Source organism: Psammomys obesus, unplaced genomic scaffold, assembly GCF_907164565.1.
Source record: "Psammomys obesus unplaced genomic scaffold, mPsaObe1.curated_primary_1811, whole genome shotgun sequence".
In the NCBI taxonomy this organism is placed as follows: domain Eukaryota; kingdom Metazoa; phylum Chordata; class Mammalia; order Rodentia; family Muridae; genus Psammomys; species Psammomys obesus.
This window is the reverse complement of record NW_026589732.1, coordinates 13,253,785-13,276,141: the sequence shown is the minus strand read 5'-3', so window position 1 is coordinate 13,276,141 and position 22,357 is coordinate 13,253,785. Positions and strand designations below refer to the sequence as shown.

General features: G+C 46.9%; 1 protein-coding gene across 1 annotated transcript in view; it reads left to right on the top strand.

Moving 5' to 3' along the window:
• Nucleotides 1-22,357, top strand: part of Ptpn3 (protein tyrosine phosphatase non-receptor type 3) — a 55,009-nt gene that overhangs the window by 6,520 nt on the left and 26,132 nt on the right. The window contains exons 4-9 of the mRNA XM_055605231.1: nucleotides 1,566-1,742; nucleotides 8,718-8,904; nucleotides 9,059-9,136; nucleotides 10,710-10,766; nucleotides 12,430-12,586; nucleotides 15,449-15,609. Coding sequence (XP_055461206.1) covers nucleotides 1,566-1,742; nucleotides 8,718-8,904; nucleotides 9,059-9,136; nucleotides 10,710-10,766; nucleotides 12,430-12,586; nucleotides 15,449-15,609 — 817 coding nt within the window. The remainder of the gene's footprint in view (nucleotides 1-1,565; nucleotides 1,743-8,717; nucleotides 8,905-9,058; nucleotides 9,137-10,709; nucleotides 10,767-12,429; nucleotides 12,587-15,448; nucleotides 15,610-22,357) is intronic.

Below are 22,357 nucleotides of genomic sequence, written 5' to 3'. Positions count from 1 at the left end.
TGATGATGATGATGATGATGATGATGTTGATGTTGATGACATGTGGGTTTCACTTACGTGGAAATTTGTCAAGGAGGCAGACAGAGCCCCAGATGAGCTCCAGAAAAAAGCTAGAAAAAAGTTACCACATCACTGGCTTGGCTCTCTTGATGCTAATTATAGATCCTTTCCCAGGAGTCACAAGAGCCGTCTTGCTTCCACAGTGGTCATACATTATTGATTGTGGATGAAAGGGTGATTGCAAGTCGCTGAGAGTCCCAAAGAGAAATAGCTGACAAAGGAAATCTGGGAATGCTGTGGAAGAGTTCATGTGACAGAGGGCCTGACACCCAGGTGCAGTCCCAAATGTTCCATGAACACTGACTCATTTGGCTCATTCTCATGTGAGTACAGCTGAAGTCCAGAGAAGTGATGGGACTTATCCAAGATCACCTGACTACGGCTAATAATGGAAAGCAGGGCAGCATGCTGGTACCCATCACACTACAGGTGTTTGATAAAAAGAACATTAAAACAAACCAGCATCTCCAGTCTGTGCATGTCTGTGGAAAGTGCTTGCTTTGCAAACAGGAGCTGAGTTCAGATGCTAGCACACACATTAAAGTGGCATGTGTGTAGATGCCTGTAATCCCAGGACTGAGAGGCAGAAATAGGAGGATCGCAGGAGCTGCCAGCCAGCAGAGCTGGGCTGATGAGCCCCAGCTTCAATGAGAGACCCTGACTCAAAAAATAAGGTAGAAAATGATAGAGGAAGACATTTGACACCAAGCTCTAATCTACACATGAATGGGTACAGGTGCCTGCATCAAACATACACCACACATGCACACACTATTTTTAGGAGGGAGGGGACAAGTCAAGGCAGAGTTTCTCTGTGTAACAGCCCTGGCTGTCCTGGACCTTACTCTCTAGACCAGGCTGTCCTCAGATTCACAGCATGCTAGGATTAAAGGCATATGCTACCACAACCTGGCCATGGACACAACTTTAAAGTCAATTATTCCTTCAGATTCCTTCAGAATTATTCGGTGAGAAGTAACATATTTTGCCTGCTAAACCTGTTGGTGTACATTGTTTAATTGGTGAGAAAAGTTCAGGAGGGTTTGTTATGCGTTGAGCCTTCTAAAAGAGTAGCTTTGTCTTAATCGATATTCACTGACCAGTGGCATAAGACAATTTAGTTCTCCCTATTTCTAAGGGGAGACTGTGGTTCTGGAGACCACACCACTTACCTGAATTTGTCAGAGATCTGTGTCACCCCGGCTGGATTCGACTGGATTAAGAATGACCTCACTGGCTCTGACTTAGATCTGATTTGTTTTGTTTTGTTTTGTTTTGTTTTGTTTTGTTTTGAGACGGGTCCTCATTAATTCCCTGAGCTGGCTCTTAACACTTAATCCTCCCTTGTGCTGTGCTGCCACACCCAGCCCTGGATCTGACTTACTAATCACCAGTCAGGGCATCCACGAAGAGGCCAGGTCACAAGGTCAGAGCTGACACTGGGTCAAACCTCTGTGTGAAAATTGCTCTCAGCACTTTACTGCTCTTCTCCCTTCCTTGTGTAGGCGAAGTCCTCGGCTCCGGCATGAAATCCGAAAGCCCCGCCATTCCTCTGTGGACAACCTAGCGAACGAGATGACCTACATCACAGAAACCGAAGACGTGTTCTATACCTACAAGGGATCCCTGTCCCCCAAAGACAGCGATTCCGAAGTTTCCCAGAACCACAGCCCACACCAAGAGTAAGGATCACATGTTCCTTGTCTTCGTATCTGCCTTGGGCTGTTAAGAAGTTTGCTCCGTCCTGGGTGGCCGTTGAGAGGGGGCAGGAGCTGGTGCCACAGGCGCCCTCCTGAGATAGGGACATAAATCCAAACACCTGTCTATACAGGAGACAGCTGGTGTGCTGCAGCTCAGAGAACAACAGGTGCTGCCCTGCATGTACCTGCACGGCTTGTGCCGGCCTGCCCAGGGCACAGGCAGAGCCCAGTTTACGATATTTCTGTATTGCGCAAGTACAGCCTCCGGGGCATTTTCACTGTGATTACCCTGCACCCCTTTAGCTTGACCACCCTATGACCTTAGTCATCAGCACCACAGTAACACCCACAGTATGCCCTCCTTTTCATTTTAAATTAGTAGTGTGAAGAGGAAAACAAAACAGGGCTACCAAAATGGCTCCACAGGTAAAGACACTTCTTGCCACGTCTCTTGATTTGAATCTGATACCTACATGGTGGAAGGAAAAACCCAACTTATGCCAGTTGTCCTCAGACATGTACCTACTTGCACACATACACACACACACATTAAAAATTTTTCGAGTAGGCTTTTTTGTTTTGTTTTTGTTTCTCAAGACAGGGTTTCTCTGTGTAGCCCTGGCTGTCCTGGACTCGCTTTGTAGACCAAGCTGGCCTCGAACTCAGACTGCCTCTGCCTCCTGAATGCTGGGATTAAAGGTGTGTGTCACCACTCCCAGCAAAAGTAAGCCTTTTAATTTTCAAATGTTTGTCAAGGCCAGTTTCTTCTGAAAGTGGCCACTGGTTTGTGGTTTGAGACAGGTGCACTAAGGCACTTCTTCCTTTGGCTTGCAGTATGGGCCACTGAACATCTGGTCTTTTACAGTACTCGCTTGCCCTGGGCTTCATGGAGCCCAGGCTTGCCTCTGTGTAGCTGAAGATGATCTTGGTCCTCGTGTCTTCTTCTTCCAAATGCTGGGATCACAGACATGTGTCACCACACTCAGTTTGCATAGACTCTTCCTAAGTGACATTCCCCTCGTTGGTCAAGCCTGGGAAAAAGTATGTCTGTTCTGAATGACAGGTCTGTCTTTCAGTTAGTTAGTCAGTAACAACTGGTGCATCTGCCCCTTTTGCCTTAGTCATCAGAGAGCTCAGAGCTGCTCAGCTCTTAGACTTAATTGCATTTGCTTCCCCTGACCCAGGTGTCTAGTTCTGTCTCTTCATTCCTCATCTGTACTATAATTCTATCATGTCTGTGTGTTTGATTTGAGACAATCACAGATCATATTTTAAAGCAGATAAGACACAGATCATAAATCTATACCTTTACATTAAATCATGATAGGAAAGAATAAGGCATTAGGAGGTCAATCTTAGCCATTGGATATTTGAACCGTTATACCCCAAATAATGGCCAATCCCAAGAAAGGTAATATCTCCCTATTGGAGAAGGATTAGCAAGCAGGCACTTTACTAACTGTGTAAATGTTTACCAATGAGCCTTCAGGCATTAAGTACACCCTGTGTGTGTGATAGGCATTCACAGGTGAATTGCAGGTCTTCCCACTTCCATGCAGGGGCGTCCCTGCCCACAACAATCATGGCTTTCAGTTGATCTGCATTTTTAACACCTCAGCTTAAATGATCCCTGTGTTCATTATTCCTTGGGACCTGAACTCCAGGGTTCTTTTGTTGACATGATCACTGCCTTTCCCTGCAGCTTTCAGCCGAAGTAGATGCGTGTGAGTTTCATTGCGTGAACCTGTGGCTGTGCAGGCTATGAGCAGATCTAGAAATGCAGGGTGGGAGTATAGAAGATGGCAGTTAGAACAAATCTGAGCCATCCATGTCCGCCAGACTCTGTTAACTTGACACAGGAGAAAAGAGGGCCTGGATGGGAACCCCATCCGAGGGCTTGGGGAAGCTCACACATGCTCTCACTGATGATGGGACTGAAGAGCGTCTAGATTTGCGCTGGCTAGTCCAGCAGCCACCTATCACGGGCAGCTGCGTAGATTTAAGCCAACTGAAATAAGACTGTTCAGCAACTAGGACATGCACATGCATTTTAAGCATTGTCGAGTCACCTGGGTACTATCCCCCCTCCCCCCCACCCATGGGGGTCAGCAGGTGCTTCCCATTCCCATCGTCCCAGCTTGCTGCTGGGATGGCTCTGCCATTCACTGAAAGTAGAGCAGATCCCAGGAATCAGGTTTAGGACGTGGCTTACCAGTGAAGTACTTGCTGCCTGTCACCTAGCTGCACGGTGGTAGGGTAGGTGGGGAGCCTCTGGGAGCCTTTGTGTTTCTGTGCCTTTGTGACTCAGGTCAGGACCAGGTACAAGACTGTTGTCTCTTGCCCAGTGACACGTGGATGTTTAAAAGAGCTTCATTCCTCCTGAGCTCATCACCGTACTTTACACATCCTTTCTGGTTGTGGAGAAGGGACAACAAAGTGGAATTTGATAAGGTCCCTCCAGGCCTGCTGGGTCAGTACTATGTCATCAGCCTTCACTGTCATACTGTGGGGCTCTGTGGCTTTGGAGAGCTGTCGGGGTTGGGAAAGGCATGGCCCACACAGATTTTCCCACTGCTCTACAGCCACGAGGGGGTTAGCATGTCTAGGCTTTCATGGTCAGGTCTGGGGCACCACCCATATCAGGCTGCTTACATTGAAACTCTTGAGAAAGAAGAACCATTTAAAATCTTCTTTGTTGAGCTCTGTCGAGTTTACTGATTTTTCTGCCCTGTTCATTCCTTACATTGCATGTTGATTCTTTGAAATGTCTTCGTGAGACCTTTCCTGTAAGGTGACTCGCCAGGGCACTTTCTCTTCTGCAGCCCAGGATTAGGAGAAACAGATGATGGCATTGCAAGGGTGTTCTTGACAGCGCAGGGAGTGTGTTTTGTGGCTGGGCTTTGTAAGTGATAGATGGTTGGAAAACCAAAACCCAGGTCCCCTCGATGGCATCAAGGACCCCTTCTCACTGGAGGGAAACCATTCTTTTCTGGGCTTGCTGAAGCCTTAACACCTAGGGCTGGAGGAGACTTTATTTCCCCAGGCAAGAGATATATACAGGCTGGTCTGAACTTAATTGAGAAGACACTCCACCAGTAACACTGTATTTACAACATGTTTAAGAAGTGTTTGACATGTTTTCTACAGCAGATTTGTGTTAAGAGTCTAAAAGAAGCATTCTGTCAAGGAAATCAGAGGAACGAGCTCACAGACAGTGAGGGGGACCTTTTGAAGAAGAATTAAGTGTTCTGTGCTCATTCAAAAGAGAGAAGAAAGAAAAAGAGAGAAGAAAGCTTAGCTCCATCAGCCCCACCCCACCCACCGCCACCCCAGCAGTGCAGGGAAGGAACATCAGGCCGGCAGATGAGTCACTTGCTGGCTTGTTCCATATTTATAGCAGTGCCGCAGAGTTTATGATTATAGTTTTGAAGCCTTGGCAGTGTGCTCCGTGCCCAGGCAGGCTGTGTGCTTTTGTTATTCCCAGCACTGTTCTTTCTTTCTCCTTGCTTCTAGGGGAAGTTCAGATTCTGGCATAGAAGTAGCTTTTCTTCATGGTAAAAACAAAACCCAACATTTCCCATCCCCTCATGCACAAATCCAAGGGAAGAGGTGTGTCTGCAGAAGTGCTCAGCCCCGAAGCGGATGCTGGGGGAAACAGGGGTAACAGGCTTGCAGCCCGGAGACTCTGTTGATGTTTCTTTGTCGTAGTTGTTGGGGGGGGGTCACCAGCATGGTGCCCCAAAGGCTCGCTTGCTGTCTTAGTAACTTATTGGCTGTTTGTTTCTTTCCTAAAGGCCTGTCCTCTTCCGTAGGACACAAGATAGCTCTTACATTCATTTTATAATGTATACTTTGGAAGGGACCTTGGGGAGGTCTTCTCCATCTAAAACCACAGTGGAGGAGTTCCCGAGGTCCATCTTCTGCAGCCCTGGCAGTGACAGGCAACCCTGCAGTGTGGCAGTCTGTTGTGCTGTTAGGCACCCACAGCCTTAATCAGCTGCATGTCCAGTGTCATGAGTCCTGTCCTGGTCACTGGGTAGGAACTAAACATGTACAGGTTTTCTTTTTTTCTCATCAGGACACGTGTTTGTGCAACATTGACACTGAATTAGGTATTGTAAGTATCCTGAAGATGACTTTTAGAAACACATGAGAGTGTGCATAGATACAACGAAAACATCCGAGCATTTTATATAAGCACATATTTATATAAGCGTCTGCAATGGATGGTGTCCTGAACTGCTCCCCTGGGCGTACTGGAGGACAGTTGTATTTTTCTCAAACTGTACTGTACTTCCCGATGCTGACCTGGCATGCAGGCCCCTGCCTCTGGCTCTCACAACACACGCCACATTGCCTTCCAGGTCTCCTGGCAGCCCTGCCTACTTTTCTTTAAGTCAAGCGGTCTAGTTCTTCTTGCCACCTTCTACCTTTTTCCTTCTCTACCACTGTTCTCTGGCAGCACATGAGGCCCTTACCAGAGGACAATACAACACCAAATGTGAGAGAGGATCTGCTGCTGTCGAAGGGTCTCTTCAGGGAACCAGCCAGGGACAGGGTTTTGTTATGTGTAGGTGTGGTGGTGGTGATGGCCATTATCCCTGAGCCAGACCAGGTCTGTGGGTAACACCCACAAGAGCCTGGAACCTCCCAGCCTAATTCTGCTCCTGATCTTTGTGTTGGTGCTGTGTGACTCTCATGTGTCTTGGGGAGGGACCATTGTCTCAGAGCGCCCTAGTTTGTACTGCTAGGAACCTCAGTCTTACTTCCTTCTGCTGTTCTCATCCATGTGGTTAGTCCTAATCTGCACTCCACCCTCAGACATCTTTTGAATCAAAGAAAGCATCACACGTGAGTCTTTCATGGGAAATGATGCTGTTCCTCATCTCTCCAACATTGCAGCTCTTCAGAAAATATGATTCCCTCATAACTTTTGTTTCTGGTCCCCGTCACATCTGTAAGTCCTCAAATGTCTGTCTGTCTGTCTGTCTCTCTCTCTCTCTCTCTCTCTCTCTCTCTCTCTGCCTCTTTCTCCCAGGGACGAGGGGTGTGCCTATCTCATTCTGGCTGCTGTTTCCCAAGAGGTGGAGACAGGTCTTTTGGTATTGCCTACTTCCTGTTCAGAGAAGGCTTCCCCCTACTCCTTTCTCAGTAACCTCTGTGAATCCACTGTTCCACGGGACTGTGTCTCCTCCCTACACCCTGCAGCTCCACAGGGAACCCTGACCAAGCCAGAGAGAAAGCCATGCCATTCTGACATCTTCTGTCTTAGCATCCTCGTGATCTGCCAGCTTGGCTTCTCACCATTCTAATTCTGCCTTGAGTCTCTGTCCATCCACCCTGAACACCAAGCAGAACGGCACTGTGCACTGCAGGGATGAACCCTCTGTGTTTAGATGATCGGGCCTAAAACTAGCCACTTGTTCATTAAACCACTGCTCGCTGGTAAAATAATCTCTCCAGCCCTACTTAGAAGATAGGCAGAGGTGTGAGCTGCCTTAGAATATGTCGATGTTTGTAGTTAACTACTGCTCACTCTTTTAAAATAGAATTTAAGTGCTTTTAGATTTATTATATTTTTGGCTTATGAATGTCTTGCCTGCATATCTGTGCATCGCGTGTGTGCCTGAAGCTCACAGAGTTCATAGAGCACTGAGTCCCCTGGAACTGAGGCCGTAGTCGGTTGTGAGCCGCTATGTAGGTTCTGGGAACCAAACCCACGTCCTCTGGCAAGAGCAGCGAGTGCTCTTATGTGCTGAGCCTCTCTCCAGCCCCGTGCTCCCTGCTTTAGATAGATAGATCAGAAAATTTTGTCAAGTTTTGGTTTTGGTTTTCTTTTGTTTTGCTTTTTGAGGCAGGGTCTCTCTGCATACCCCTGGCTGTTCTTGAACTCACTGTGTAAACCTATCTGGCTTTAGAACCGAGTTTTGTATAGGAAGAGAAAAATACTTTGAAACCCTGTGAAATAAAACTCAGAAATGAAATTTTAAAATGTAAGTAAATACATATTCGCTGATAGCATTTTACTGAAAGTAGCCCCCCCCCCCACACACACACACACAAAAACTTAGCAGATGACAGCCAGTTAGCCTTCAGACCAGATTCATTCCTTCCACACATCTGTTTCCACACTGGTCTGCCACTGAATATTCTGTTCAAATAAATTAAGACTGAATCATTGTGTGTGAATAGGTACAGATTTTATGTTTAAAGTGGGCTAATTTAGGCTGGGGGTGTAGTTCAGAGCTTGTTTACCACGTGAGAGGCCCTGCATTCTCAACAATGAAGAAAAAATCAAAACAAAACAAAGACTCTTCAGCCCCCGCCCCCACTTTTAACTTCCTGGGAGACAGAAGTATCCATTAAAGAACAGTCTATAGGCAAGGGCCTGGAATAAAAGTTTCGTGAAAGGCCGCAAGGTGGGAATGGGAGGACTCTGTGAGGAGAGGTGGTCCTCAGGGCCTTTTGCAGGCTGCTGTGCTAGTGACAATGCTTATCATTATATAGCCCCTGGCTGTAGATAATTCTTTAGGTGATGCTCTGTTCCCTGGCAAATTGAAATTAGTGGGTTCCTGGCAGAGTCCCAGCTACTTAGGAAGCTGAGGCAGAAAATTCTCTTGAGCCAGAAATTCAGAATCAGCCTAGGTAACAGCTCCCATGTTAAAAAGTAAGGTGTTAAACTGGAGCAACTCTACATATTTCCCCCTCAGCCTTCAAAGCAGCTGAGAGAGGAGCTGCTTTCAATGGTCACCGGTCCTCCCTGCCCTCCTGCTTTTTACCCCTAAGTTGGGCATCATCATATTTAGCCTCGTCCATGGGTAGCCTAAGGACTTGTGCGGAAATGCTCCGGTTCCAGGACCCCCTTTGCAATCTCAAGATGCCAACCCCCGACAGCCAGTGATAGTACTCTGATAGTACCTGATTTATTAAAACCTCTCCTCCTCCCCCACAATGAAGGAGTCTGTCCGAAAACAACCCAACCCAAAGCTGCCTGACCCAGAAGTCATCCAGTTCTGTGTCTCCGTCTTCAAATGCTCCAAGCTCCTGCTCTCCAGATGGAGTTGACCAGCAGTTCTTAGAAGACTACCACAAGGTGACCAAAGGGGGCTCCATCGAAGACGCCAGCCAGTACTACTGCGATAAGGTGAGGGCCTTCACGTTCTGCCGCACTGGCTCGAGTGGCTCGGTGACCCGCTCTCAAGGGCAGGCAAACGAGAGGTTCTGACTGGGAGAAAATATCTCGTCACCAACCACTGCAGAGGGATATGATATAACCAACCCTCTCACCCGTTTTCTAGAATGATGATGGTGATGGCTACTTAGTCCTGATCCGTATCACACCAGATGAAGATGGAAGATTCGGGTTCAATCTTAAGGTAGGCTGTGAGTATGCATTACTTCCTTACGTTTTAGGTAATGGAACGGTCTTTAGGTGGATTTTGAATTTCAGTCAGAAATCTGCTGCATACCTACACGGCATTAAAAAACAAAACAAAACAGACTCACTTGGGGCTCCAGAGGTAGCTCAGTTGGTAATGTTTTTGCCATGCAAACATGAGGACCTGTTTTCATTCCCCGGAGTCTACCCAACAGAGATGGGGTGGTGCTGTACTCCTGTAACCCCAATACTAGGGAGCAGAAGCAGATGGACCCCTGGGGCCTACTGGCCTGTCTGGCATAATCGGCAAGTTCTGGGCTAGTGAAAGACCCTGAGGAATGATACCCCAAGGTTGGCCCCTGGCCTACAGCCATACACGTGTGTGTGCACACATACCCCATACACACATGTGCACACACTCATTCAAAACTATTCAGGACCAAGAACGGGGCCTTGTCTGTTGTACAACTGCCTGATATTAAGTGCTTGCTGTGTGCCTGACCTTTGCAACACTCTACTAGATTGCTATCATCTTAGTGAGCTCTTAGCACAGGGACAAATGCCTGTGACTCCAACACTTCAGAAGAGGATTATGTGTTTGAAACCAGTCTAGACTGCATATCCAGTTCATGGCCAGCCAGAGCTCTGGAGACCTTATCTCAAAAGGAATGCAGAAATAAGTAAAGCATGCAACAGTTGTCAAACACGAATGAACCCCGAGGCTCATGAATCTGAGTGTGCGGCTGGTGATGAAATGTAGCCCGCAGCCCAACCAGGAGGGATTATTTAGAGAACCCTACAGCCCTGCTAAACTGACAAGCGAAGGCAACTAGCTCTTCAAGTTGCTGGGCCGGTGTGTCTTGTGGGTCCCTCTAGGCAGCAGCTACAGACTGCCACTATGGGCCAGTACCCATCTGTGTGTGTACATAGCATTACTGAAACAGGTGCTGCTGCACCCATTACAGCTGCAGGGATTCAGTGGTGGAGTTACGTGCCTGTCCCAGGGGACCCTTTCCCACACAGCTTAAAAAGCTATTGAGGAAGCATCTAACTTCCATCTCACTCGCTCTCGCTCCCACCTCCTCACTCCCCTACTCCCCACCACACTCCTGTTCTAGAGTGCAGCGGGCAAACTGCCCCTGTTGGCTACCAGCCTCTAGCATATCCTACACACCCCATTCTTCCCGGCAGCCCTCGAGGGCTCTGCTCACATGGGAACACTCAGAACGCACATGGCCCTTCCTAAGGCCTCGTGCCTCCTCCTTTTTTGAAGAAACAAGCACAGTCCTTTTCCAGGAAATGTTGTTGGGTCCTCAAGGGTGTCTTCAGTTCAGGTGATGGGGATATCAGGATATGCTTCTGAGCAGAGTTCCGGCTAACTTCCAGGTAAAGAGGACTCAGTAGTGTGCTCTCTAATTCCATAGTGGGTCCCTATCCCGTGATTGGTTTTTCTGTAGAACCTTCCTGAACTATAAGACTCACATGAATTGTATCTACATATCTTTGCTAGCAAAACTTCTCAAATGTGTTTTTTTTTTCTTTTTTTTTTTTACTTTAAAAAACATTTGCAGGGAGGAGTGGATCAAAAGATGCCTCTTGTGGTCTCAAGGATAAACCCGGAGTCACCTGTGAGTAACCATTTTTCGTGTTAGCTCCTGGGTTTGCTTTCCCCTACCTCAAGCAAGTTTTTGTTTCTACGCCCCATCCCTGGTCGTTTTGAGGATTTGGTTTTATTTGATGGTTTGAATGGTTAGATGATCAGCCGCTCGCTTGGGGTGATCAGGAGTAGCATGTATGTGGTCAGACAGATGGAGACAAAGAGCGGAACCCCAGTTCACTGCACCGTGCTGTGCAGAATTGGCCCTGACACTGCAGCACCGTGTCACCTTGAGCCTTGTGATATGTGCAGGGCCAGGCCTGTAGTCCTACTTACCCTGGATCTGTTTGTGACAAGATCCTTGGATGATCTGTGTGCACATTTAGCTTTGTGAAGTTCTACTCAAGTGAAGGAAACTGAGACAGTTTGCTTTCTGCATGCTTCCAGTAACACTCTTTTGCATCTTTCTTCTCTTTCTTTCTTTTTTGGGGTTTGGGGGAGTGTTCCACACAGGGCTTCTCTGTGTAGCCCTGGCTGTCCTGGAATTCTCTCTCTCTAGACCAGGCTGGCCTCAAACTTAGAGATCCACCTGCCTCTGACTCCCGAGTGCTGGAATTAAAGACATGTGCCAGCATCACCCAGCTTTTCTGTTTTTGTTTTTGTTTTGTTTTGTTTTTTCTTGCTGTGCACCTGTTTAAAGTGTAACATGATGCATTGCCAAGCCTGTGTGGAAGGGACAGATGAGCGTGCCGGCCATCTAACCTGTTTTCTTTGTGATGGTTTGCTTACAGTAAAACACTGCAACATGCACAGGGCACTGTGCCTTCTCAGAGGGGACCACCTGGGCAGAGGGTTCACCCCTCAGTCCTTCTCACAAAGCCTGCCGCTGGGGCCTGGGAAGGTGGCTCAGTGGACACCACTTACGCCGATCAAGCATCAAGACTAGAGTTTGGATCCCCAGTAGCCACATAAAAGTCAGGACCGGGTGTGATGGCCACCTGTAATCCTATTGTGTGGAAGGCAGACAGTCCCCTCCCCAGTGCAAGATGGTGAATCAGCCAGCACCAGGATTAGTGAGGGACCCTGCCATGGTAAATGGGAGTGGAACATAATCAAGGAAGACAACTCTTTATGTCTGTGTGCATGTGAACACACACCCTCGCACACATAGAGTATTTTTTTTAATTGCTGTTTACCAGTTGCTTTTTGTTTGTGGTTTCTAGGGAGTGAGGAGGCTTGCTTTCTCACAACATTTTATTTATCGCCTTTCTGTACAGTGGTCTCTGCCCCTGGTGTTGGTCTGACAACAACATATTTCTCCCTTATAAAACAGATAAATGCTCATTCGTACTCTGGCTCAGCATTTTCAAACAGTATATCCAACAAACAGAGGGTTGGAGGCATCAAGAGAGTCATTTTAATCAGCAAGGCTGGCTCCTATGGAGAAATGACTTTCAGTAAACTTAACTTACCTGTCCTGAGGTGTCTCATAGTTATGTTCTGAGCCACTTTAAAATCCTCCTCCCAGCTACAGTGTCCACCTAGCAGCAGCTATACAAATGATGACAGTGATACCCAAGGGAGAGAAGGTAAATTTGATCGCAGTCTCAGGTGTCTGGGATCAGAGAGAGGCAGCCTGCTCCTTCCCCTTGAGGCCAGTGCCATGGTAACGGAAAGTCGCTTCCCTCCACCAGGCGGATACCTGCATGCCTAAGCTGAACGAAGGGGATCAGATCGTGTTGATCAATGGTCGGGACATCTCAGAGCACACTCATGACCAGGTGGTGATGTTCATCAAAGCAAGTCGGGAGTCCCACTCGAGAGAACTGGCCCTGGTGATCAGGAGAAAAGGTACCAAGCTGCTGGGGCGGAGCCACAGGGACACCACCAGAGAGGAGCAGCATCTTGTCTACCCAGTTGCTTTGTCCTTTGGTTTCCTGAGACAGTTCCCACACGGTAGCCCAGGCTCTACTCCAACTTTGCAGCAGTTCTTCTGCATCAGCTTCCTGGATGCTCCAGTTATAAGCTTGAAATTCCATCCTGGGATGCTTGCTGTATTTCCTACAGTAGTAGTCAGTGTTTGAAAATGAAGAACTTCTTTCTTTTTTTTTTTAACAACTAGGGTGCCAGGCTTGTCACTGCCAGAAACAAACAAAAAAATAAAAATTAAGAAAAAAAAAAAAATGAAGGTCTGTCTGTAGGGCTCTGACTGGTCCTGGCTAGGCCTTTGGGGAGAGGCAGCCCCAGTACCCTTTTACAAAGGCCTAGAGCCCCCTTAATTCTTCCAGCCCCAGCCCAACAAGCTCAGATTCTACTGTTAGTTTGCCTGGCGCTGAAGGCAACTAGTTAGGTCCTGTCTTATTTTGTGTGTTTGGCCTTGTCAGGGAGGCAGTTCGGATCAGGGGGCAGGGACCTGACCCCACCTCCTACACTAAGAGGAAGCTCCAACTTAACCACTGTTTGTCAGATATAATGTAGGCATAGGTAGCCCAGTCTCTTACTCAGGAGGGGCTATACTGTAAATATATGAATAATAGTAGATGCAGTTCCCATTACCGTTACTGTTTTAATAGACTGAGCTGAATACCCCCCAAGTAGATATTTGGCTCCCATGCATCCCTGCCCTGACACCCCACCCTACAAATTCCAGCAGCCTGCTAGAGCTCAGATGCTCCGTGGGAGTTCAGCAGCAACAGGACAGACACACCAGAGAAGTGTGTGTTGTGCTGACCGCTTTACGGTGGCATCCCTTTAGCCCTTGTGAATCACCAGAGCACAGACAAATGTCGAAAAATCAGGAAACAAAGCCACAGGGTGGGGAAAGCAGTTGCCTCATTGCCATGTCCATCATCTGTGACACCCTGGGTATCCAGGCCCACAGGAAAGGCCACCTCTCTTGGCCACAAGGGGTTGGAACCTGCTGAAGGGAAGGAAAACCTAGCGTGGACTGTTAGAGACCACCTGTTTTCAAGCAACTATGATGATAATCTTACTTGTAGCGTAAACATGGGTGAAATAGGAATTGATTTAAAGAAAAAGAAGTCAACTAATTTAACACAGAGGGTTGCAAATTTGACAGAAACCACATAGCACAAGAACAGCTGATTTGCTGTGGCCGGTGAATGTGGCCTTTAACGTTAGCTGGCGCTATGGACTGCATTCCCATGACCTACTAGACAGGCTGGGTGACTTTTGGACAAACTTTCAGAATGGGAGACTCTATAGCTGACTCAGAATTCTGAGGATTCACTTCCAGTATACGGGAAAGTTCAAAGTTTTAGTTACTTTCTCCCTTCCTCTTGTCTTGAAAGTAGGGAGCCATTGAAAACTCAGCCCACAGAGGAAGAGGATCGAGGCAGTCCTGATGAGAATTTATACGTTAGGGTCAGATAGTAGGGGAGGAGGATAGTGGGGGAAGTGGGAGGAGGGAGGGTAGGACCAGGAGAAGATGAGGGAGGGGACTATAATCTGGATATGAAGTGAACAAACTGTAAAAATAAAATAAAATATATATAGAAAAAAAGATAATTCAGTGAGGGAATAATTTCCCTTTCTGTGTTACATGGAGAAATCAGAAATGATCCTAAAGTGTCAAATAGGTGGTGAATGATGGAGGAAGACACCTGATATCTTTAGACGCACATATATACAGACACACACCCCCTCACACACACCCACAGAGAGTTTGGCATGAAGGGAGAAATTGAACTTGAAGAGGTGGGGCTGGTGTGCAGAGATATTAGCACCAGGGCTAATCCTTTGGCAAGGTTGATCTCAAATTGAAAAAGAAGCTCCTGAGGGGAAGCAACAGCACAATGGGACAATGAGATACAGCTCCACGGGGGGAAAGGTACCCACTGCCAAGACTGATGATCTAAATTCAGTCCCCAGGACTCCTATAGGTGGGAGAAAATCTACTCTGTTGTCCCTGACGTCCACACATGTGCTCACACATATGTACAAATGCACACAGAAGGATAAATAGAAACATAAATTAAAGTTTTTGTGAAAAGAGATGGGCAGTGGTGGCGCACGCTTTAAATTCCAGTACTTAGGAGGAAGAGGCAGGTGAATCTGAGTTCAAGGCCAGCCTGGTCTACAGAATGAGTTCTGGGACAGCAGAAGCTACACAGAGAAACCCTGGATAGGTAGGTAGGTAGGTAGGTAGGTAGGTAGGTAGGTAGGTAGGTAGGTAGGTAGGTAGACAGACAGACAGACAGACAGACAGACAGACAGATAGATAGATAGATAGATAGATAGATAGATAGATAGAAAGAAAGAATAGGCAGGTAAAATTTCTGTAAAAAGAAACTAAATGGTAGGAAACCGTGGTATCACTGGGAAGCCTGGGTCCTCCCGATGTACCTAGGAGACTGCCCATATTAGACATGCCGGATGGGAACCAGAGAGCAAACAGTGTCTGTATGTCTTTCTTTTGAGGCCCTGGGAGCTGAACTTAAAGCCTCACATGTTAGAAAGTCTCTGTACCACTAAACTGTATTCCCAGCCCATTGACTCTTTAACAGCGTTCATTCCCATGCCTTACCTTTGGCTCATAGCCTAACCAGGGTCACTCACCTAGACGTGCCGTTGGGTACAAGTGATACCCATGCACTTGACCATTTAGTGAGCCAAGTGGACCACTGCATGTGCTATCCTGGGCCGATAAGCAGAGTGACCATCCCAATGCCCTATCTGTTCTTTCTGTTTCAGCTGTTCGCTCACTGGCAGAGATCAGATCAGAAGATGAGCTGAGTCAGCTTTTCCCAGAAGCCATGTTTCCTGCATGTCCTGACGGTGGGAACAGTCTGGAGGAATCCATGGAGCTACTAAAGAAAGGTCTGGAAAGCGGTACAGTGCTGATCCAGTTTGAGGTAAGGGGGTCCCAGGACCCGAGTCTCCACACAGTTACTGTCACTCACGATCTTCTTCTGGTACAGCTGAGCAGCAGGCGGCAAGGCTGGAACATGGCCCTGTCTCCTTGGCCAAGGTGGCTCTGGCTTGCTGGCCTCAGACAGCAGAGTCTGTCAGTGAGGAGGACCATAGCAGCAAGGCTTATCCTCCTCATGTTTTTTTCACACTGATGGAGCCACCTCTCGGGCTCAGAGTGATGAAGCATCAGGTGAAGGACCAGGACCTCTTCCTGGTGTCCAGCTCTCCCACTCTTCCAGCAATGGTCAGTGGACTGGAGCTCAGAACTTCATAGGAAAGAAAATGGTCATTCGTAAGACGGTGGTGTGTCAGCACCCTACCCCTAGCTACACTTGAGAACTTAAGAGAGTTGGCATCATGTCACAGAGGAGTCTGTCCGGTTTGTCCTGGTCTTCGGAGTCTGTCCTGTTTGCTCAGGAAGGATGATGTGTGGTACATGGGGTAATACCTCCTATCTGCAGCAGCATCCCAAGAGGCCTTTCTCCCTACCCCCTAAAGCAGAAGACCCCCTGCTATTATATCACTTTTATCCCCCACTCACCAAATGAAAATAGAATGTGTTCATCTTCCATGTGTGTTTGAAGGTAGAAGAAAGCAGTTGTTCATGCAAAAAAACAGATACATGTATGGCGCCTCAGTATGCTGGAGTCTAGGCAGAAGGGTCACAAGTTCGATCCTAGCCTGAACCACATAATAAGACCCTGTCTCCGAAATGGGCTTGAGGCAGGGAGAGTAAAGAAAGAACAAAAAAGAATCTAGTAAAAGAAACTAGATCACAGTTTCAACAATGTCATACATGTTGAATAAGCTCATAAGAATAAGAGCTCCAGTGGGATTCAGAAATAGATCAGTAACATCATTTATTAGAAAAACCCTGGAAAGGAAAAAGACAAGGAAAGGTGGGCAATGTGTCAATCGTATTTGACTACAGAGTGACTCAGGAAGAAAATGTAGTATAGCTGGCAGACGAGAAGGAATGCAAACCAGAAACCCTTAAGCAAAAGGCTTGCCTATGGTAGCCTAGGGCCTAGAATGTAATTATGCTAGAGCAGGATGAGTTGATCAACAGCAGAAAGAACCCAATGAGAGAAAAAGGTGGTTGACTTTTCCCCTTCCATCTCCACCTATAAAAGAGTCTCGTTTTTTTAATTTAACTGATTGTCTGGACAGATAACATAAAAGTTTGCATCTTGTGGCAATGAGATTTGGATAAGAAACGGCCTCATGAACACTTCAGAATAATTGAAATAAGGCTTCAAATCCAGGCTCAGGCTGCACAAGTTTTCTCCTTTTGGTGTTGGGTATGCTGTGAAATAGGAGATGTATCAGTGAATTATTTGTTGATTCAGCCAGTGTGTGTGAGGTACTTTGGGAGCGGGAGGGAGGCTTCTAGCTGCAAAGAGCTTGCTGCCTTAATGTTGGTATATTTAAGGGGCTGTATATTTAGGGGGTTGTACCCAAACAAGAGAGGTTAAAATTTTATAATAGTGTTCCCTGGCAGCTGGTAACTCCAGTTGAGCTGAGAATCCACAAGGAGGCACTGTGGGCTCTCCTTGGGAACACTTGAACTGTGCTCTTGGCTCAATTTTGGTGTGCTTTTTACATAATGGGCCTTCCCTAAGTTCTCCGTGCAGTGATTTCATTGGCTTCTAAAAGTCTTCTAATGGTATTTCTTAAAGGGTGAGCCTGTAGCCACTTGTATGGAAATTACCTGGGGAGCTGTGGACATAGCCCACAGCTACTAACAAGATAACCTAAGGACTTTTGTGTGTTGGGGGCATTGATTTATTATTATTAGTGCATGACGTGCAAGTAGGCTTGTGCCACAACATGCTTGATGAGGTCAGCATCAAATGACTTCAGCCTTGTGAAGTCATTTCTTATGTGTGGGTTTGGGAGATTGAACTCAAGTTGCCAAACTTTCACACCAAGCACCTCTATCCAATGAGCTTCCTCTCCAGCCTTCGAGGCATCAATTGATCCCAGAGAGAAAGGTAGAAATAGTATCAGGCCCACTGTACCACTACTGCCTCTCCCAGCCCTCATCTGAGATTGTAGTTAGAGGGTGCCTAGGAAGCTTCTCTGTTCAGTAATATCTTACTGAGTTCTAAGATACTGACTAGATAAGTGAAGTCTTGCTCTGCACAGGGTCGTCTGTGATCTCAGGGCTCTCCTAGTGTCCCTCACTGCCCCTCAAGGAGCCCTAGGCTCCCAAGAGCATCATGCGAAACCACCATGTCAGGGTGGGATGATTGCTTTAACACTGCACGAGCAGAGAGACCCAAGGGAAGCCATACCAAACAGGAAACCCCAGGAAAAGGCAGCCTTAGTGAGCCCTTGCTGTGTCAAGGGCATCAGCTCCTATAATTCTCACAACACTCTTGTTATGTGTGGTTTCATCCCAAAACACGCAGGACAGAGGAGAAGCTCAGATTGAGGGTGTGCTCCAAGGTTCACAGTAGAAATCACAAAGCCTGATGGTAGCCCGGGCAAGAAACCAACACCTTGAGCTTGTTCTACACAGGATTAAGAAACTGAGATGTTTGTGCCTATGAAGTTGTTATTGGAGGCATACATGTCAACATTATCTAGGACACACTCTAGCCACGTGGAGCCAGACAGACTTTAAAATTCTGGCTCTGCCCCTTACCCCCATCTCTTAACCTCTCTGGCTCTTGTCTCCCCAAGTGTAAATTGGCTGTCTCCTGAATTGATTGTAAGGAGTGGATGAGATAAATGCTTAATGCATTATCTGGCCTGTGATAAGAACACTATAAAAATTAACAGCTGTTATTATCCATAAACTAAGAGATGCTTCAAGAGCATGTTTAGCCCGCATAAGGTATCATCGCCAGGCACTGAGCTTGGTGCCCTAAGCTGTCAATTCCAGAGTCTTGGCTGTTCGGGTCCTCCCATCCTCCGGGACCTTGACAAGTGGGCTCCCCTAATGGTTGCTGAGTTCTGTGGACAGATGCAGAAAACGACCCTGATTCCCAGCAGGCACCGTGGGATGTGGGTGTGGGCTGTGGACAGATCTCCCCATCCTCTCTCCTGTAAGGCTTATTCTAAACATTTTATCTTTTCATTGAGGGAATTTCCTCATCCTTGTCTGTGTCCTCAGTAAACAAAGGCATTTGGTCCCCAGTGTAACCGAATAACAATAATAATTAGCATTTGTAAAGCACTTCAAAATCTTCTGAGTGCCTCACATGTTACCTGCCTTAAGTGTCACATTTTCTGGGAAATGGATGCAACAGGAATTGTTAAAATCAGTCTTTAGATTCTTTCGGTGCCAAAGACTGAATCTAAGACCTCTTCAACACTCAGCACACACTCTGCCACAGAGCCGCGCCCACAACCAGATCATTCTTTTAGAAAGGGAGGAACGGAGGCTCAGAGATGTTAAGGAACTCATCCAGTGCCCACACCTTGTCAGGAATGACCTAGAGTTTTCCCTGTGGAAAATGGAAATCTGGGGCTAGAGAGATGGCTCCGCTGTTAAGAGCACCGGCTGCTTTTCCGGAAGACCCAAGTGCAGTTCCAGCACCCGTGTTAGGTGGCTCAGAACTTTCTGTAACTCTACTTCCAAGAGATCTGACTCTTCCTCCTCTTCTAGCCTCTCCATGCACCTACACTCCTGGGTGCAAATCATTACTCACACAGCTAAAAATAAAATTAATCTAAAAACAAATAAAACCCTGAAAACTAAAGTTTACCTGGGCGGGTATCAGACCCCTATCCCAGGCTACTCGGGGTGCTGAGGCCAGGGGATCATCACTTAAACCCAGGAGTGTTGAGACCACCCTGGGCAGAACAGCAAGACCTTGACTCACATCACACATATAAAAATCCAATCAGTGTCACACTCACGGGTGTGACTCAGCTCTCTCCCACCCTGCTTCTTTCTTGCCTACTGTTAGTTACTGCCTCCTTGGAGACCCGTGGAGTTCAGTTAATATAAAATGAGTGCTGCAAGAGAAAAACCTCTTCCCTGGATGAATGGACAGGTCAATGGGTTGGTGGGTGGATGGGTGAGTGGGTTGATGGATTGACAGATGGAGGGATAAATATTTGGGTGTGTGGGAGAGGTGGATGGATGGATGAGTAGGTGGATAAATGAATGGATGAGTGGGTGGGTAGAGGGAGAGCACTATCCACAAAAGACCGTTTACCAAAACCACAAGTCGAGAAGTTGTCCCTGTCTAGTCCCTGTTTTTGTTATTGTTGTTGTTTTGTTTTGTTTTTTGTTTTATTGACATCGTCATCATCACTCAAGGAACTGCCCATCAGAGTTAAAACAAGTGACTCACTGGCTCCTGGGATGGTTACAGAACTTCTATTTGGAAGGGAGATTGAGATCAGTACATGTCGTAATTAGCAGAGACAGTTGCCTTCAAGACTAGACCTGATCCCTAGAAAGAGGGCATTTTAAAAAATTAGTTTTTGTCAGGTGTAGTGGCACACACCTGTAATCAGGAGGCTGGAGGCCAGCCTACATTACATGACTCAAGCCTATAATCTCAAGTCTCAGGAAGCCGAGGCAGGAGGATAGCCATGAGTTCAAAGCCAACCTTGGGCTGCAGAATAAGACCGTACCTCAAAAAAGAAAACAAACAAACATAAAACTACTAAATATTTTTTCTTTTAAAAATACATTATTGCCTATGTGTGCACGCACATACACCTACATTACCACATACACCCATAAAAATATATGGAGGCTAGGGGACAATTTTGTGCAATCTTCTTCTTTGTATGTGTTAGGGTACTTGAACACAGGTCACCAGATTCTGTGGTAGTACCAGGAGAAGCATGTCTTGGCACCATTCTGCTACATCTCCAACCCATTCATTCATTCATTCATTCATTCATTCGCCTATCTATTCATTCTTCCTTTTAGTTTTATTTTATGTTATTGAGTGCTTTGTGTGTATGATATATGTACACCGTATACATGTCTAGTACCTGAAGAGGTCAGAAGAGGGGCCAGGGGTCAGATCCTCTGGAACTAGAGTTACAAATGATTGTGAACTAGGAATTGAACCCAGGTCCCCTGCCAGAACAACTACTCTTAACCACTAAGCCATCATGCCAGCCCCTACTTATTTGTTCCTTGGGAAAGGCTCCCATTAAGTTTTCTGGTCTGTTGTTGATCTTACTATGTAACCCAGGCCTTGAACTTGTGGTGATCTTCCTGCCTTAGCCTTCCAAGCAACAAGGATTATAGCCCAGGACCCCAAGCTTGGTGTTAGCTTCTACCTTTTGGTAAAGTTGCAGCTCCCAACACTATAGTGTTTTTATTGAGCACCTACTGTGGGACAGCCACAGTGCTGACCATCAGCTTCATGTGGTCAATGAAACATGATCCCTGCTCACAGAGGGGACAGTTGGTTGCTGTGGGGAGCAGGCAGCAGGAATCTTTAAAGTCACCATTTGACAGACACTAGTTACACTTTGCCAGGATCTCCTCATCTGGTCCCACTTCCTTCCCTTTCCCTGTACCTTGTCATCCATCCTGTCTCATTCTGAGGTTCTAAGATTGCTCCTGCTGGCAGTGGCTTTCATTTGCTATGCCAGGCCTGGCCATGGCTTCTGGTTATAGCCTGTTGCATGATATAAGGCCTCATCAGAGGGGAAGTGACCAGATCATACCACTTTGGCTGAGTGAGAAGAGTGAGACATTCAAGGTGATCGGCACACCCCTAATGCCAGAAAGCTGCTACAAAGCAGAGCATTTACACTGCAAAGCCCCATCTTTGTCCAGGACTGCCTGCACTGTGCCAGAGAAGGCCAGCTATTCGGCTCAAGGGATATAGCTAGAGATGTGATCATCCCTTACTTCTCTCTGGTCTCTGACAGCATCTTTCAGCCACATCCCCTTGCTCTTACCTTGGACCACACTCTGGTAGGGTGATTGAAGATGGTGCACTGTAGTTTGTTCTAACAGTAAGAAGTTTTATTCCCTTTCCCTAGTGACCCTGCCTTTTAGGTCTCCTGGTCCTAGGACAGAATTCAGGGGATATGCCTTGGAATAATCAGAGCAGTCTATTTTTCTAGTCCATTCTCCTTTTAAAAGCCTCATCTCTAGTGGTGGCCACCACCATGGAGACCTACCTCATTCCCCTGCATCTCTGACCTGTCTCACAAGCAGGGTCTTCACACCCACCCTAGGGTCCTGAGAAGACTGGGAAAGCGGGTGCTTGAAGCTAGCTCCTGTCGCTGCTGAAACTCAGCGTTGAAATCCCGTTCCCTCTGAACTGCTTCCACCCTAGACGAAGTCAGGCTTTGCATAGTACAAGCAGACTTGAGAGTGCTGTCGGACCCACAAAGGCCAAACCAGGCTTCATTTTCATTTGTTCACTCTCCTCCTCTGAACATTTTGTAATTTTTAATTATATAAATAGGTTTTCTGTTATACTTCTTTTCTTTGTGTGTGTAGAGAGATTCATAATAGTAGAGATTCATCATAGGAGCGTAGGAGGGAAAGAGAGAGAGAACAGGAGAGAGAGCAGAGCTGGATAGCAGCAGGGATCCCAGGTCTTCTTTATTTTGGGTTCCCAGTTTCAGAGGGCTAGGGTTTATGACCATCATGGCAGGGGCATGACAGCAGACATGGCTCTGGAACAGTAGCTGAGAGCTCGTATCTTGAGACATGGCCTCAAGACAGAAAGGCACTGGGAATATCTTTGG